The 17,628-nt window shown below is 44.6% G+C and overlaps 1 protein-coding gene across 2 annotated transcripts in view; it reads right to left on the reverse strand.

Annotated features, from left to right (window-relative positions):
- The window catches only part of plppr5b (phospholipid phosphatase related 5b), a 126,937-nt gene that overhangs the window by 46,443 nt on the left and 62,866 nt on the right, over positions 1 to 17,628 (reverse strand). For both annotated transcript variants that reach the window (XM_085418017.1, XM_085418016.1), the window contains exon 5: positions 10,751 to 11,001. In XM_085418017.1, the coding sequence (XP_085274143.1) occupies positions 10,751 to 11,001 (251 nt within the window). The remainder of the gene's footprint in view (positions 1 to 10,750; positions 11,002 to 17,628) is intronic.

Genomic DNA, 17,628 nt, shown 5'->3' on the forward strand with positions numbered 1-17,628 from the left:
GGTCAACGACCCAGAAACCCTGACAGTACCCCCCCCCCCCCTTCAAAGGCCGGCACCCGACGGCCAAAAGAAAGAAAAACCAGAACAGGGTGGGCGGAGGGGGCCCAGGACGGAGGGACGGAGTCCGAAACAAAAACAGTTCAGGTGGGCGGCCACGTGGCCGAGACGAGACATTTCAGGTGGGCGGCCGCGAGGAAGGCAGCGGCAGTCGAGACGAGACGGGTCCGGTGGGCAGGAGGAGACTGGACTACAGGGGACTGGGCAGGAACAGGCTGGACGGGAGCGGGCTGGACTACAGGCTGGACGGGAGCAGGAGGGTGAACTGATTGGACTGAGGAGGCTAATGGATAAACAGGGGTCGGTGAGGCTAATGGCTGAGCTGAGGTTGGTACGGCTAAATGCTGAGCTAAAGACTGAGCTAGTGAGGGGGATAAAGCTGCAGCTTGGGCTAGTAAGGCTGGTGTCTGAGCAGGGGACACCCTGCATCGTCACCGTGAGTCCTGCGTTTGAGTCCTTCTCTCCACATCCACTCAGCAACCCCTGACACACATCTGTTAGCCTCCAAGGGTCTAACTGTACTTTCTATTAACCACGCACACACACGATGGACCAAACAGTTCTATTTCTCTCTCTTTCATTATTCTTCATCTTTTTTTTTTTTTAATTAATCAGGACTTTAAAAATCTCATGCTTTCCAACTTTGAGTATAAAATATTTGCATAGTAGAGTGGTGTTTTGCTAGGCTATGTTGTGCAGTTCTTTTCTATGACTGGATAAATGAAGACATTTTTGATCAACAACCACTGATCAATGTCCATGAGTACCTTTCACAGAGAGTTGGGGAATGGCTGCAATCACAGCATTGTAAGATGGTGACAGATGTACCCTTAGGCCCCCTCCTCGATTCAGAGATGGTCTTTCCCGTTTCATGTAAATGGCCTCCTTGACTCCGCCCACAAACCAGCGTTCCTCCCTGTCCAGGATGTTACATCCTCATCATTGAAAGAGTGTCCACTGGCCTGTAGGTGTAAATAGACTGCAGAGTCCTGGCCTGACGAGGTAGCTCTTTTGTGTTGTGCCATCCGCTTCACCAGAGGTTGTTTGGTTTCCTCGATGTATAAATCCTGGTAATCCTCCTGCACTTAACAGCGTACACTATGTTACTCTGTTTGTGTCGGGGACCCGATCCTTGGGGTGGACCAGTTTTTGGTGCGGCGTGTTTTGGGCTTTTTTTTTTTTTTTAGAGAAAACGTGTCTTAACTATTCCAATATTCCTGACACATAAGGGATCACTGTGGGTTTTCGCTTAGTCGGCAGTTGTTCTTCTGTCCTGGATCGGCTGGAGCTTTCTTGAAACGTTTCTCGACTGAAAAACCTACTTCCAGATGAACAGAATCAACGTTTTGGGATATTAACAACAAATTTTACTTCTAACTCATCCACTGCAGAATGATAAATTGAATTTGGATTATTTCAAATTAAATAAATGTCACCATAACCTGGCCACAACCAGGTGCTCTCCAGGAGATTTCAGACAGAGTGACAAGAATTATCAGAAGAGTTGTGTGAGATCCAAGGACCACTTGTAGGGAGCTACAGAAAGGTAGCTCTTCACAGTTCTCCTGAAATCAGCAGGTACCATTGTTTCAAAGAGAACAATAGTAATGGACTCAACCACAATGGCCTGTTTAACATAGTCTGGTCAGACGGGCCAAACTTGAACTCTTTGGATGGCATAATACACACCATGTTTGGAGAACAAAAGGTGCTGCATATCACTCCAAAAACATCATATGAACAGTGAAGTCTGGAGGTGGGAACAACATGGTAAGGGGCTGTTTTTTTAAGAAACGGCACTGACATGTACAGAGACGGTCTTGATCAAAATCTGATGCCATCTTCCAGGATTATGAAGTTGAAATCGGGATGGTTCGGCAAGACAATGATCCCGAACACACAGGCAAGAAAACTCTGAATTGGTTTCCAAGAAAGAAAATTTCTTGACCTGAATCCAACTGAAAATCTATGGAAAGAACTAACAGTCAGATCTCATAGAAGAGGCCTACTGACTGTTTGTGTGGAAGAATGGGCCGAATTCACACCTGAGCAGTGCATGCGACTAGTTTCTTCATACAGGAGGGGTCTTGAAGCTGTTTTTGTACGCAGTATTAAATAAATTTCAGCTTTTTCAATACTTATTTTACCTGCTGAATGTGTATGCCTGTCCTTAACTGAGTTAGGGTGATTTTCCATCACACAAAATACTATCAACTTTATAATTATATCAACAGAACAACCTGCTATCCATCCATCCATCTTCATCCGCTTTATCCGAGGCCGGGTCGCGGCGGCAGCAGCCTAAGCGTTCCTCCGTTCCAACCTGCTATCTCTACTGTAAAATACATACACCCTGTATAATATAACTTAGGTGTCTGGGTGCAGGTTTCCTTCTTTATTTGATTACTCTGAAGTGTCTTGGTGAGTGTTTCATTGTCAAGCCCTATATTTCCTTTTTAATCACAGACATTGGCAGCTGTCTGCAGAGGCCTGTCAGCAAAATGGAGAGTGTGACATGACATCAATCTCTCTGCCTTGCCAAGTTTAAATGGCTTCCTGTGTTATTACTTAGGGGGATCTGTTCATTTGTGTTTGGCATTTCATATCTAATGTTATTACTGAAGCATTCATCAAACAGACTGCCAGAAATCTGAGTGAGAGTATTAACTGTGAACTCTATTAAAAATAGACCTTTTTTTGTGCATGAAAAATTAGACACAACACTGCAATGGGATGATACCACTTAATCTGACTTTGCTTCCATTCTGGTGTCAGCTACACACCAGTATGGCTTCAGTAGCTTCCATGGTTGGAATGTTATCATGTTAACAGTACAGGGGTGACTGCAGCTCAGTAGGCAGCGCACCCCACCTACTAATCAGAAGGTTAGTGTTTTGATACCTGGCTGCTCCAGTCTGCATGCCCAGGAATAACTTGGGCATAACCCCAGGTTGCTCTACGATGTGTTCTTCGGGTGTGAGTGTGAATGTTAGACAGAAAGCATTCTTCTGAGGGTAGACAAGTACACTATTAAAAAGTGTCCAATACAGAAGGACAGACATATATAAACTTACCACCAAAAGTAAGAAAATTTGTGTTCACTCAGTTATTTATTTGTTGTAACAATTCTTCTTGGCAACAAATCTTAAACCATTGGAAAGCCTGTTTCTTTCCCCTGAAATGGTGCTGCATTTGTAAAGATAATTCATCTGTGGGTTAAACAGCCTGCGACAGACTGGCGACCTGTCCAGGGTATGCCCCGCCTCGCGCCCTGTGACAGCTGGGATAGGCTCCAGCGCCCCCCGCAACACTGAAAAGGAGATGCAGAAGCGAATGGATGGATGGATGGATGGGTTAAACAGCAGAGTTGAATGCACCCTGTTCTGACACCCTGACAATCAGGTGCCTGATTGGTGCCTATTTAGTAGCACCTGTGAGCATGGACCCTGCTACAGTGATCAGACAGCGTCTGCTCTAAGCATGCCACATTTGACAGGGCCTGTGCCATAAGGCAACTTCAAGCTAGAGTTCTTCAAAATGAAGTTGCAGCATTATTTAGAGGGAAGGCTAGTACCATCTTCAAATTGAAGGCCAAGGGCATGACAAGGTGAAAAAGGTTTGCTTAAAATTATTGCAAATTTATTAAAAATAAAAAAAATAAAAATATAACATGCACAAAAGTATTCACAGCCTTTGCTCAATGTTTCAATTCAATTCAATTTTACTTACACAGCGCCAAATCACAGCAACAGTCGCCCCAAGGTGCTTTATATTGTAAGGTGACCCTAGGATAATACATACAGAGAAAAACCCAACAATCATATGACCCCTTATGAGCAGCACTTTGGTGACAGTGGGAAGGAAAAACTCCCTTTTAACAGGAAGAAACCTCCGGCAGACCCACACAGCAGGTGTGGACGTGAGCTGGGGCTCACAGGTGCCATGAAAGGCAGGAGGTGTGCAGGACCCCACTGCATGCTGGCCTCTGGTGGAGATGGGGCAGGTCCCGAAAGCATGCTGGACTCTGGCACGGTGACCCCAGGCTTTATCTGCGGAGGGCTCTCCCTTGCTCTGACCGCCAGCTCCAGCCAAGTAGGTTTCTGGCGTGCTTCGACCTCCACCGGGTCAGGCTGATCATGTCCCTCTGGTGCTTCAACCTCCGGCTCAGGCCAAGCCGGTCCCCCGGACGCCTCCACCTCAGCTTTCCAGCCGCCAGCCTCTTTATGCTTGCGAGGCGTGATTGCATATGGCGCTTAGGTGCATCTGCCTCCCCTGCAGCGGCACTGCAGACCACACAATATACAGATTGTACTGTACTATAGTGTTCAATGGGAATCATCCTAAATAAACACAGTGACTATGCAAGCAAAAGTGTTCTGCTGTTATTGTGTCTGTGGAAATGCTAGAGAAGTTTTGTGAAATATTATGTGTAAAATAAATATTTTATAGAAAATCGCGATTTTGTGTAAATGTTAATTCGTTTAAGCTAAGCTATGACACAGAAACTAAAGTAAGTGTGTGAAGTTACTCTATGGAAATTATAAATACTTCACAAATAAAGAACATGGAACAAACTGAGTAGCTACTTCTTGAGTATCAAGTACTAAAGAAGCAGACAGCACTCATCTTTAAATTTGGCCGTCGCTTGTATATTAAAACAAACCCTAGAAAGATGCCAGAGCACAGTACAGTATCACTCCTGGGTAAAAAAGTGAGATTTTAAAAGACAAACAGTCTGTCACAGCTGGAGAGAAATCCTTCCCGCTCCACCACAATCACCCACACATGCAGGGCCTTGGGGTAAAGGTATGTCACCAGGGTGCAGGGTAGGCACCCCCGTCCCCTACTGGCTGCCTGTGCCTTAATTTTATCTCACAACTTAGACATTCATGCCTCCCCCCACTGCAGGGAAAAGGGTAACACCACCTGGGTCTGGGTGCAGTTCCCCCTCCAGGGGCAAGGGTACCTAGACCTGGGGTATAGAGTACGCTTGGGGAGTGTGATCGTGTGTGCAGCGTCTCTTTATGTCTGTCTCCACGTTGGTTGAGTGTGGAGTAAGTGCATATGAGAGCATGAGGGTGGGAATGGATGTTTGTATCTGTATGTCTGTGTCTATATGTCAGGTTGGGTGTCAGACGCCACCTCTCTGGGGACATCTCAGGCCCTCCAAGATATGCAGGCCTATCTCCCCCCACCACTCCCCCTGCCAGTGGCGGACTCCCTCAGGTATCGGTGCGTTGGTGGTTCTTTGTGTCTGGATGGGCGTCCAGGTATACAGCGGCTCACTCCTTGGTGGCTGCTTGTCGGGGCCTGGAGCCTGGGGCTCGCTCTGGCCCCTGTGGGGGGGTGGGGTGCCCCCGGCCTCTCGGCCTGGGGCTCGGTCACTCAGGCACAGCTGGCTGCCGGCGGAGCTCACGGGCGCGTCACTGCAACTCCCCCTGGCTTCTGCTCCGCGGCTGCTGGGTGAGCCCTCATCTGGGACTCACGGCAAAAAATCACGGCTTTAGTAACGCAGTAACGCAGCGTTCCTACGGGAAAGTAACGGTAATCTAATTACCGTTTTTGCAATAGTAATCCCTTACTTTACTCGTTACTTGAAAAAAGTAATCAGATTACAGTAACGCGTTACTGCCCATCTCTGTACATGATAATCAAAAGAGACACCAATTAATTCTCATCAGTGCTAATGCTAATGCTAGCTATCTTACAGTGGCAGGAACCTGTTTCAAATGCACAAGATTTTAGTGTTATTTGTGTTAGAGCTTTGTCAAGTTCAAGCAAAATAAATTTTTTTGCTAGAACGATGATTAAGGACAAATGTCCCAATCCAAATTTTGGCACTTGCACAACTTGACGACTACCCACTGTTTATCTGAAACAGCACAGCCTGGAACTGGTTACTATGAATGTAAGCAAGTAATGAGAATTTCATGGAAAAATAAATTTGCCCCTTCCTGATGTCTTCTGTTTTTGCATATGTGTCACGCTTACATTTTTCAGATCAACAAATTTTAACATTAGGCAAAGAAAACAAAGTCAAATAAAAAACACCTGGAACTAAAAATGTTACCAGGAAAATGTAATTGCCCACTACACCTTATAACTGGTTGTGGGGTTATCAAGCAGTTGCAATAACAGGAAATGTGTCTTTTATATCACTGTGAAAGGAATTTGGCCCACTCTGCTGAATTCCTTTAACCACATTTTCCTTCAGGATTTTCTGTTAGAGAGCAGGATTCATGTTTCCATTAATTACAACAAATGATTCAGGTTCTGGAGCAGGAAAACAGCCCCAGACTATTACACTACCACCACCATGTTTGACCGCTAGTATGATGATTGTTTTTATAAAATGTTGTGTTAGTGTTATGCTGAATGCAACAGGAACAAACCTCCCAAAAAGTTCAACTTTCGTCTTGTCATTCTAGAGAATATTTTTATCATCAAGATATTTTTCGCCGCCATCTTCCTTGCGGCCGCCCACCGGACCTGCTCAGTAGTCGCCATTGCCACCAGCGTGGCCGCCCACCAGAACTGCTTTGGCTCAGCCGCAGGCCGCGTGGCCACCCCCCCCGAACTGTTTTGTTTCGGACTCTGTCCCTCCGTCCTGGACCCCGTCCGCCAACTTTGTTCTGTTTTTTTTTTTTTTCTTTCGGCCATCGGGTGCCGGCCTTTGAAGGGGGGTACTGTCAAGGTTCCTGGGTCGTTGAGTGATTTCAGTTTGTTGATGTTCAGTTTAGTTTGCCACATTAATGTTCTCATTTCCTGTTTTTTCCCATGTCAGCTTGTCTCTTGTGTCATTAGTCAGATTATGTTCAGCCCTGTACTCATCTGTTTCCAATCATTGTCATCATTCGACCTGTGTATTTAAGTTCCTTGGTTTCACCAGTTCTTTGTCGTGTCATTGATGTTGATGTTGCCAGTATTGTCGTTCCCGTTTGTATTCAGTTATTCAGTCAGTTAGTCAGTCTTGCCGTTCCTGCTTTGTTCATTCACCCGCTCCAATAAATCCTCGTCATTCCGCACCGTGAGGCGGTTTAATGTTGCAAAGCACCTCTTTTTAACTTCAGTGGATATTATACATGGTTATGCTCAGGATATGTCAGCCCATTTCTACTGGAAATGCCTTTTGGTTAAACTTTCAGCAAGGAATTTGCATTTGCACTGTTAAATATTTATATAACTTTAATGCACATAAACAGCTTCTTGTTTAAGTGAAAATAAATGGATGTTTGTTTGTTTTTTGCGCTAATAAAGTTGTGGAGTTGTATTTTTTTCCGCATCAATTATATCATCAGTTATATCGTTATCACAAATTTTCAAATATGTATCGTGATAAATATTTTTGGCCATATCACCCTGCTCTACAACAAAGCACTATTTTTGGTAGAGCATGCTAGCAGGCCGTCGTTATTACCGTGTTTTTTGGAAAATACGGCACACTTGAAATCAATCCTTTGACTTTTCTGAAAATCGTCAGTGCCCCTTATAATCCCGTGTGCCTTATGTATGAATTCTGGTTGTGTTTACTGACCTCGAAATGATTTTATGTGCACGGCGCTCGAAAATCTGTCAAATGCTTTAGTACGACTTTGCTAAGCTATGAAGCCGCACCGCTTGATGGATTGTCGGAGCATTACGGCTATCGTAGGCGGAGCCTCGTGGAGTGATACGTACTGTGCTTCAACATAATATTACCATATTGTGTGTGTATAACCTCTTTTTAAGTTTTGTGGATATTATACATGGTTATGCTGAGGATATGTCGGCCAGTTTCCACTGGAAATGCCTTTTGGTTAAACTGTCAGCGAGGAATTTGCATTTGCAGTGTTACATTTTTATATAACTTTAATGCACTTAAAAAACAGCTGCTTGTTTAAGTGAAAATACATTGATGGGTTGGTTTTTTTTGCACTAATAAAGTTGTGGAGTTGTAAAGTATTTTGTCTAGTGTCAATTATATCGTCAGTTATAATGTATGGTGATAAATATTTTTGGTCATATCGCCCTGCTCTAGGAGCAATTACAGCTGATCCAACAGACTCTGGATTGCTGTGTTTGACCCTGGCATTGCTGTAATGACTAAGACAACAAGAGGGATAATTTTCATCATCTTCTTGGAGTTGCAGTATTGTGTGTGTCAGTGTGTGCAAACTGCATGTATGTCCTGGACACACACATTGGCCTGTGCTAAATGACCTATATAACAGAGACAATCTGTTCTCCTCACCATGCAGGCAGGCAGTGATCGTCCAAAGCCATGCATCGATCACTTATGGGCACTTGGGTACACATTGGTTCTGACACAGAAAATCAAACAAATCAGATCATCAGAAAGCATTGGAAGCTTTTTTGAAAAGGTTTCATTGTTGTGCTTTGCTTAAAGGATAAATCAACAGTCACACAGGATGGCTGTAGGAGGTAGAGCAGGTCATCTAGTAATTGGAAGGTTGTTGTTGCTGCTTCAGTCTCCAGGACCAACTATTCTTTGGTCACATACTAACCCCAAGTTGCTCTCCGATGCATCTATCAGTGTATGTATGTGTGTGAATGTCAGACTGAAAGCACTTGAGCAAAAAAGCATGGAAAAAAGTGTTTGTATGAGGTAAGTTTGATAAACAATAAACTGGACTGGTAAAAAAGCATCACTGCACAGTGCAGGACAGGCCAGAGCCAAGGTAGCTGAGGTCTTTTAACATCGGACCATGCTCAGGATATTCTTTGAGTCTGTGTGATCAATGCCATCCTCTATGCTGTTTCATGGTTTCCAAGATAAGGACAATGCTGCAAAATGCCTCCCACCCACTCCATGAGGTGCTAGCCAGTCACAGGGGCATGTTCACTTAAAGATAGGGCTGGGCGATATATCGAGTTTTTTAAAAATATCGATATATTTTTATACGAGATGTAAGATGTGACAATATCCTTTATATCGATATAGTCTATGTTACGTTATAATTATAGTTGTGGAGCCACAAGTTTGCCTCTCTTTCGTCCACTTTTGTCTTTACGCAACGTTACTCGACCTCACCTCTCCTTCACTGAACACAACTCCCCCTCCTCCCACATCGCTTCACCTGCAGGCAGCGACAAGATGGGCACGGCAAATCTCCGTTAACGAGTTACTGCGCATCGCCCCGTGCGCGGGGCTGGATGGCGTCAATGTGTTAATGAGCTAACCACGCTAACGAGCTAACCACGCTAACGCCATGCACGGCCTGAAATCCTTTCATTTTCTCAAAAATCGACAGTGCGCCTTATGTATGAATTCTAGTTGTTCAGGGTCAAAAATGTTTTAGTACGACTTTGCTAAGCTACGGAGCTGCACCGGCTTGATGGATAGTCGGAGCATTACGGCTACCGAGGAGCCTCGCGAAGTGATACGTACTGTGCTTCAGCGTAATATTACCGTATTGTGTGTGTGTATAAGGACCATAAATGGCACCTGTAAGAGACACGGTTATGAAGCAGATTTCAAACGCCAGGCTGTCAGTCACGAACTGTGAAATCTGTCTCTGTTATTATGCTCAGCGTCTTTTAGTTTACATTTTGACTGCACAATTGTGAGCTCTTTGTTATGCACAAAAACAACAGTTTTGTTTTATTTATGGAGCACTTTTATTATATAATAAATGCTCATAATTTATTTTTGAGTAGTTTTTTTTCATGTACATCTATGTATGTTAATAAAAGTGCCTGTGTGACATCTGGGACACAGCTTTGACTAAGAACTCTCTTTTTGTTCGTACCTTATGGCTTTAAAAAAATATCGAGATATATATATCTTATATCGCCATCCTGCTAAAAAATATCGAGATGTGAATTTTGGTTCATATCGCCCAGCCCTACTTAAAGACTAAGATTGCCCAAATGCACCACTCAACAACACAGGAAATCATTCCTGCCTGTGGCTATCTCACTACACAAGCACCTTGAGGCAACCGTTGTGATTTAGCGCTATATAAATAAAATGTGACTGATCTACCAAAATTACTCCAAGAGCACGTCAACCAATCATCCAGGAGGTCACAAAAGAACCCAGAACATAATTAAGGAACCGCAGGCTTCACATGTCTAAGTTAAGGTCAGAGGTCATGATTCAACAATAAGAAAGAGACTGGGCAAAATGGGATCCATGGGAGAGCTCAAAGAGAAAACCACTGCTAACCAAAAAGAACACAACAGTGTTACATGTGCCAAAAAACATCTTGATTATCTCCAAGACTTTTGGGGAAAATATTCTGTGGACTGACGAGACAAAGCTGAACTTTTTGGAAGTCACCTCTTCACAAAAGGACCATCATACCAACAGTAACATATGGTGGTGGTATTGTGATGATCTGGGGCTGTTTTGCTGGCTCAGGACCTAGAAGACTTGCTGTGGTAAATGGAACCATGAATTTTGCTGCATAGCAGTAACCCACCTGAGATTGTGAGACTACCAGGCGCCCTGTGGGTTACTGTTGGGAACAGCAAGCGACACAGACTGTGCAGAGATAGGTGACACGGAAACAAAAGCAGGGATGCAGAGCGGGGCTATCACGTCCAGCAGCAAAAACAACAAAACAAACCCTATTTCCATCCATCTTTCTCACCAACGCCAGCTCCCTCGCAAACAAAACGGAGGTGATACAATCAGAGACAACAAAAGGATTATACTAAACACATATGGCTGGATGTAAGAAAAACTCACAGCTAGGTAGAGTGCAGCATAGACGCTAAGCGCAGCCTCTTTGGATGGGAAAGTCTTGCGGGCACGTAGGATGTCGTCCTGGTTTCCTGTGCAGGCCTCCTGGTGGCTGATGTAGCGCAGGGCCTGCTGGCAACCCAGTGCTGTGTAGTTTGGCTTACAGACAGTCAGGAAGTACGGTGCCAGGTTTCCTGTCACTACCTGCCCTGCGTTGACAAAGATGTCAACAGTGAAGAGGCCAAAGGTGTAGACTCCTGGAAACAAACAAAAAAATGTTAAGACTGACGAGAGAAATGCTGCTGTTAGCAGCAACATAGTACTGAGACTGAAAAGTGAGGTGCTAATTAATATTAATGAGATACACTCAGATTTTGTGAAACTTGATATTCCTCAGTTCAACACAACTCAATATAATTTTATTTATATAGCATCAAATCACAACAAGAGCTTTTCAAGGCGCTTTATATTGTAAGGTGACCCTACAACATTACAAAAAAAAAAAAAAAAAGAGAAAACCCCAACAATCAAATGAACCCTTTGAGCATATGGGAATGAGAAAACTCCCTTTTCACAGAAAGACACCTTCAGCAGAACCAGGCTGAGGGAGGGACGGACATTTGCCGCGACCGGGTAGGGTTCAGGGAGGAAGACAGGACAAAGACATGCTGTGGAAGAGAGCCAGAGATTAATAACTAATAATTAAATGCAGAGAGGTGTATAAACACATAGTGAATGAAACACTCAGTGCATCATGGGAGTCCCCCAGCATCCTACAGTGGGGCAAAAAAGTATTTAGTCAGCCACCGATTGTGCAAGTTCCCCCACTTAAAATGATGACAGAGGTCAGTAATTTGCACCAGAGGTACACTTCAACTGTGAGAGACAGAATGTGAAAAAAAAAAAATCCATGAATTCACATGGTAGGATTTGTAAAGAATTTATTCGTAAATCAGGGTGGAAAATAAGTATTTGGTCACCTCAAACATGGAAAATCTCTGGCTCTCACAGACCTGTAACGTCTTCTGTAAGAATTTTTTCTGTCCCCCACTCGTTACCTGTATGAATGGCACCTGTTTGAACTCATCATCTGTATAAAAGACACCTGTCCACAGCCTCAAACAGTCAGACTCCAAACTCCGCCATGGCCAAGACCAAAGAGCTTTCGAAGGACACCAGGAAAAGTATTGTAGACCTGCACCAGACTGGGAAGAGTGAATCTACAATAGGCAAGCAGCTTGGTGTGAAAAAAATCAACTGTGGGAGCAATCATCAGAAAATGGAAGACATACAAGACCACTGACAATCTCCCTCGATCTGGGGCTCCACGCAAGATCTCATCCCGTGGGGTCAAAATGATCATGAGAACGGTGAGCAAAGATCCCAGAACCACACGGGGGAACCTGGTGAATGACCTGCAGAGAGCTGGGACCAAAGTAACAAAGGTCACCATCAGTAACACACTACAACGGCAGGGAATCAAATCCCGCAGTGCCAGACGTGTTCCGCTGCTGAAGCCAGTGCATGTCCAGGCCCGTCTGAAGTTTGCCAGAGAGCACATGGATGATACAGCAGAGGATTGGGAGAATGTCATGTGGTCAGATGAAACCAAAGTAGAACGTTTTGGTATAAACTCAACTCGTCGTGTTTGGAGGAAGAAGAATACTGAGTTGCATCCCAAGAACACCATACCTACTGTGAAGCATGGGGGTGGAAACATCATGCTATGGGGCTGTTTTTCTGCCAAGGGGACAGGACGACTGATCCGTGTTAAGGACAGAATGAATGGGGCCATGTATCGTGAGATTTTGAGCCAAAACCTCCTTCCATCAGTGAGAACTTTGAAGATGAAACGAGGCTGGGTCTTCCAACATGACAATGATCCAAAACACACCGCCCGGGCAACAAAGGAGTGGCTCCGTAAGAAGCATTTGAAAGTCCTGGAGTGGCCTAGCCAGTATCCAGACCTCAACCCCATAGAAAATCTGTGGCGGGAGTTGAAAGTCCGTGTTGCTCGGCGACAGCCCCAAAACATCACTGCTCTCGAGAAGATCTGCATGGAGGAATGGGCCAAAATACCAGCTACTGTGTGTGCAAACCTGGTAAAGACCTATAGTAAACGTTTGACCTCTGTTATTGCCAACAAAGGTTATGTTACAAAGTATTGAGTTGTATTTTTGTTATTGACCAAATACTTATTTTCCACCCTGATTTACGAATAAATTCTTTACAAATCCTACCATGTGAATTCATGGATTTTTCTTTCACATTCTGTCTCTCACAGTTGAAGTGTACCTCTGGTGCAAATTACTGACCTCTGTCATCATTTTAGGTGGGGGAACTTGCACAATCGGTGGCTGACTAAATACTTTTTTGCCCCACTGTACGTTTATTACAACATCACCTGGTCCAGCCCTAACTATATTCTTTAGCAAAAAGGAAAGTTTGAAGCCTAATCTTGAAAGTAGAGATAGTGTCTGTCTCCTGAATCCAAACTGGAAGCTGGTTCCACAGAAGAGGGGCCTGAAAACTGAAGGTCATGAAGATATGTTGGGACCTGATTATTCAAGACCTTATATATGATGAGAAGAATTTTAAATTCAATTCTGGATTTAACAGGAAGCCAATGAAGGGAAGCCAATACAAGAGAAATCTGCTCTCTCTTTCTAGTCCCTGTCAGTACACTAGCTGCAGCATTTTGGATTAACTAAAGGTTGGTTTTTAGGACATCCCAATAATAATGAATTACAGTAGTCCATAAGAAGTAATAAATGCATGAACTTTAAATTTAAATTTATTTTATTATTTTACATTTAAAAATTTTTTCCTGGGGACCCTGTGACACCCCATTGAAGAGCCGTAGGCTGGATCTCTTAAGATCTCACTGTTGGGTTTGTAAGGCCATGTTACTCCTAAATTTCTCTTGTTCAAAGAGAAGATATAAAACAAAGTTGTAAGTTAATCGACCTTAGTGTTCTCCTTTTTAAAAGAATCAATAAAGAATCGAAAATGGAATCGGAATCGTGAAAATCTTATCAATACCCATCCCTACATATACACACACATACATATATATATATACACACACTGTAACATGCCTCTGTGGGATAGGCATTTATCCTGGCTAATGCTATAGCTCCCAATGACAATGATTTTGTTTCTCAGCACTACTTTAACAATGAGAGATAGAAACTATTTTTATACAGCAAAACATAATAAATGGCATTTGCAATAAGAAAAATGTGTGATTCGCACAAGTAACCTCGTTGTGCTGCCTCTTCTGTCTGTGCTTTATCTTCCAACAGAATGATGGTGTTGCGACACTGGCAAAGTGCTCCATAAAATAACAAGGACAGGACATAAATCATTCAGCTTACTTGTACTTTCAGTGTGAATAATTCCCTCTGTAAGCAGCCTGTTCATCTCCTCTGTTCCTCACTCCTATGTGAGTCTGCACACAGCCGGCCTTGAACAAAATCCCCTGCTGCTCACCATCACACACCCACTGTGACCATCACCCAGGTGCCACTGTCCATTCACGCTGCTCCTAACCAAACCAACCAAGCATGGAGGGCTTTAACGGAAATAACAGCTTCCCTCGTACAGGAGCCCAGCCCGCTGACGCGCTAAATTACCTACTGACCCCGAGTCGGACAATCGCTTCTTACACACACACTGAAAGAGGTGTTTACCACACAAAAACACACACATATGTATATGAGGTTCCATGATGTGTTGCTGGGTCAACCACAGAAGCTTTTCCAATCACTGTCAAGCGTCTGTGCTGCTGCAAAACTAATTCAGCCAAGGCTATGAAGTGTGCTGCGAGACATTAACAGACAGGCGGCACTGCAACAGTTTAGTGTGGCATATCTTTCTTCTTCTTTCACGGATTCTAGTTTTAAATGTCACTGCGTGACTCATTGCTGTTCCTTTGTCATCCCCCAAGAGCCACTGAGGCTTACTGCCGACAGGTCATTTTCTTAATAAGCATCAAATAGGTTTTGTCAGGCATCATGTGACTCAGTCACCAAGTGCTCGCCGCACAACGCATCGTTTTGACTCTGTCCCACTTTCTGAAGCGAGTGTGGAAAATGTGGAGGCGCTTACAGCGAACCCATCCCCCTCTTCCTCTTTGTTGTAGGGAACACAGAGAGAGATGATCAAAATTGCTTATTAGGGCATAAATCTAATGCCTGCTTCAAACAATGCCATGATCTGCCGCAGAGCCGCTGTATAGTTTGTTTGTTCTGTGTAGTCGCTCCTCTCTTGGTGCATATCTGTGTGTCGGAGGGTGAGGACGGGTGAGGCAGTGCACCTCTTATTTGATCTCCAAAGTGCTGCAGTGTGATGTGCAGCAGAGTCACTGTTATCACAGTTTCCCAGATCCCCCCCAAGTTCATAAGCAACACTTTGGAGTGCTCAGCTGTAGTAAGCTGTAAGTAAGTCCTAATACTGGACACAGTGTTAAATACAAAGATGCAACAGCAATACGCAGTGTGACACAGTGTGAAAGTGTTGATTTAACTGGGAAATGTATTTATTGGACAGAGACTGAACTTCAGTTTCATTTTCCCCCGTGGAGCTCGTTGAGTAATTGCGAAGAATTCGTCAGTACTGAAGAACACATAAGCACGGAAGCTCGTTAACATTTACGTTAGCAACTTCTACTTATATGTCCTGTTTTTCTCCCCAATGTTGAACAGCTTTTTTTTTTTGTCTAGGCAATTCAACTAACCAGCAGATACGACACCTTCAAGGCATTGACTTTAACTGAGTTAGAGGGCTTGTGGAAAACATTGTTCAAGCTAAACAAAGGGTTAGAGTTAGCAAAGAATCTAAGAATGCAGGAGTAAGGGCAAAGTAAACAGTATCTGCCAGGTCTGGTCCAGTCAGACCAACATCTACTTTCATGTTCCTACACTAAATTAAACACAAATGAGGAAGCAGTTTAAGAACCTGAATGCTCGGAAAGCTCCCGGCCCAGACGGCGTGTCTCCTGCCACCCTCAGACACTGTGCAAACAAGCTGGCCCCAGTGTTTTCTGGCATTTTCAACTCCTCACTGCAGGCATGTCATGTGCCTGCCTGCTTCAAGTCCTCCACCATAATCCCTGTCCCCAAGAAACCTAGGATCACTGGACTAAATGACTACAGACCCGTGGCTCTGACATCTGTGGTCATGAAGTCTTTTGAGCGCCTAGTTCTCTCCCATCTCAGGACCCTTACGGCCCCCCTCCTGGACCCCCTGCAGTTTGCATATAGAGCCAACAGGTCTGTAGACGACGCCATCAACATGGCCCTACACTTCATCCTGCAGCATCTGGACTCCCCAGGAACCTACGCCAGGATCCTGTTTGTGGACTTCAGCTCTGCCTTCAACACCATCCTTCCAGACCATCTCCGAGGCAAGCTTTCCCAGATGAATGTGCCTGATCCCATCTGCCGGTGGATCACTGACTTCCTGACGGACAGGAAGCAGCATGTGAGGCTGGGAAAGAATGTCTCGGACTCCCGGACCATCAGCACCGGCTCCCCTCAGGGCTGTGTTCTTTCTCCTCTGCTCTTCTCCCTGTACACCAACTGCTGCACCTCCACCCACCAGTCTGTCAAGCTAATCAAGTTTGCAGATGACACCACCGTTATTGGGCTCATCTCTGACGGGGATGAGTCTGCCTACAGGAGGGAGGTTGAACGTCTGGTGTCCTGGTGCAGCCACAACAACCTGGTGCTGAATGCCCAGAAGACAGTGGAGATTATTGTGGACTTCAGGAAGCACACAGCCCCACTCCCCCCCCATCATCCTGACTGACACCCCCATCACCTCTGTGGACTCATTCCGCTTCCTGGGTACCACCATCACCCAGGACCTGAAGTGGGAGCCCACCATCACCTCCGTCATCAAGAAAGCCCAGCAGAGGATGTACTTCCTGAGGCAGCTGAAGAAATTCAACCTGCCAACACGGACGATGATGCAGTTCTACACTGCAATCATCGAGTCCATCCTCACCTCCTCCATCACCGTGTGGTACGCTGGAGCCACTATCAGGGACAAACAGAGACTGCAGCGTGTTGTGCGCTCTGCTGAGAAGGTGAGTGGCTGCAGACTCCCATCTCTGCAGGACCTGTACACCTCCAGGACATTGCGGCGTGCAGCTCGGATCTCAGCTGACCCTTCTCACCCTGGACACAGTCTGTTTGACCTGCTCCCCTCAGGCAGGAGGCTCCGGTCCATTCGCACCAGAACCTCTCGCCATAAGAACAGTTTCTTCCCCTCTGCTGTTGGACACATGAACAATAAACGTATGACTGTTCCCACCACTAACACATGACCCTACGCTGTGTTCACTGCATCATTCCATGTTTGGCACTGATCACCACCTGCACTCATGTATATATCTTTCAACGTAGCACTCTTAATTCTTATTCTCATGTATATATCTCATGTATAGCTCATGCACATATCTTTCTACGTAGCACTTTTAATTCTTATCCCTACTTTTATTTTTTCATGTCTATTTAAGTGCTATTTATGACACTATGTTTGCACTGAAGCACCGCAGCAATTTCCTAATGTTGTAAACCTGCTCAACATTTGGCAATAAACCCCTTTCTGATTCTGATTCTGACAAATCAAACTAGGGGCTGCTCACTACACAATTACTCTTTACAACGCACAGTAAGGAGACAGTCCTCTAATTTGAATAAAGTTCTAATAAATAGCATAAGCATAATGTTTTTCTTATTGTGTTTCCGACCCGCTGCAGGTGATATCACATTCTAAACAGCGTTTAATCTTTGAAAATGAGTTTTTCCACAGCAGCAACAATATCACAAATCTCTCTGAGGGCTCTTTTACTCTCCTATTTGTGTTTCTATAGCTGC

Source organism: Rhamphochromis longiceps, linkage group LG9, assembly GCF_057381845.1.
Source record: "Rhamphochromis longiceps isolate RC_006_pf linkage group LG9, R_longiceps_female_GT1.1, whole genome shotgun sequence".
Taxonomy (NCBI): Eukaryota; Metazoa; Chordata; class Actinopteri; order Cichliformes; family Cichlidae; genus Rhamphochromis; species Rhamphochromis longiceps.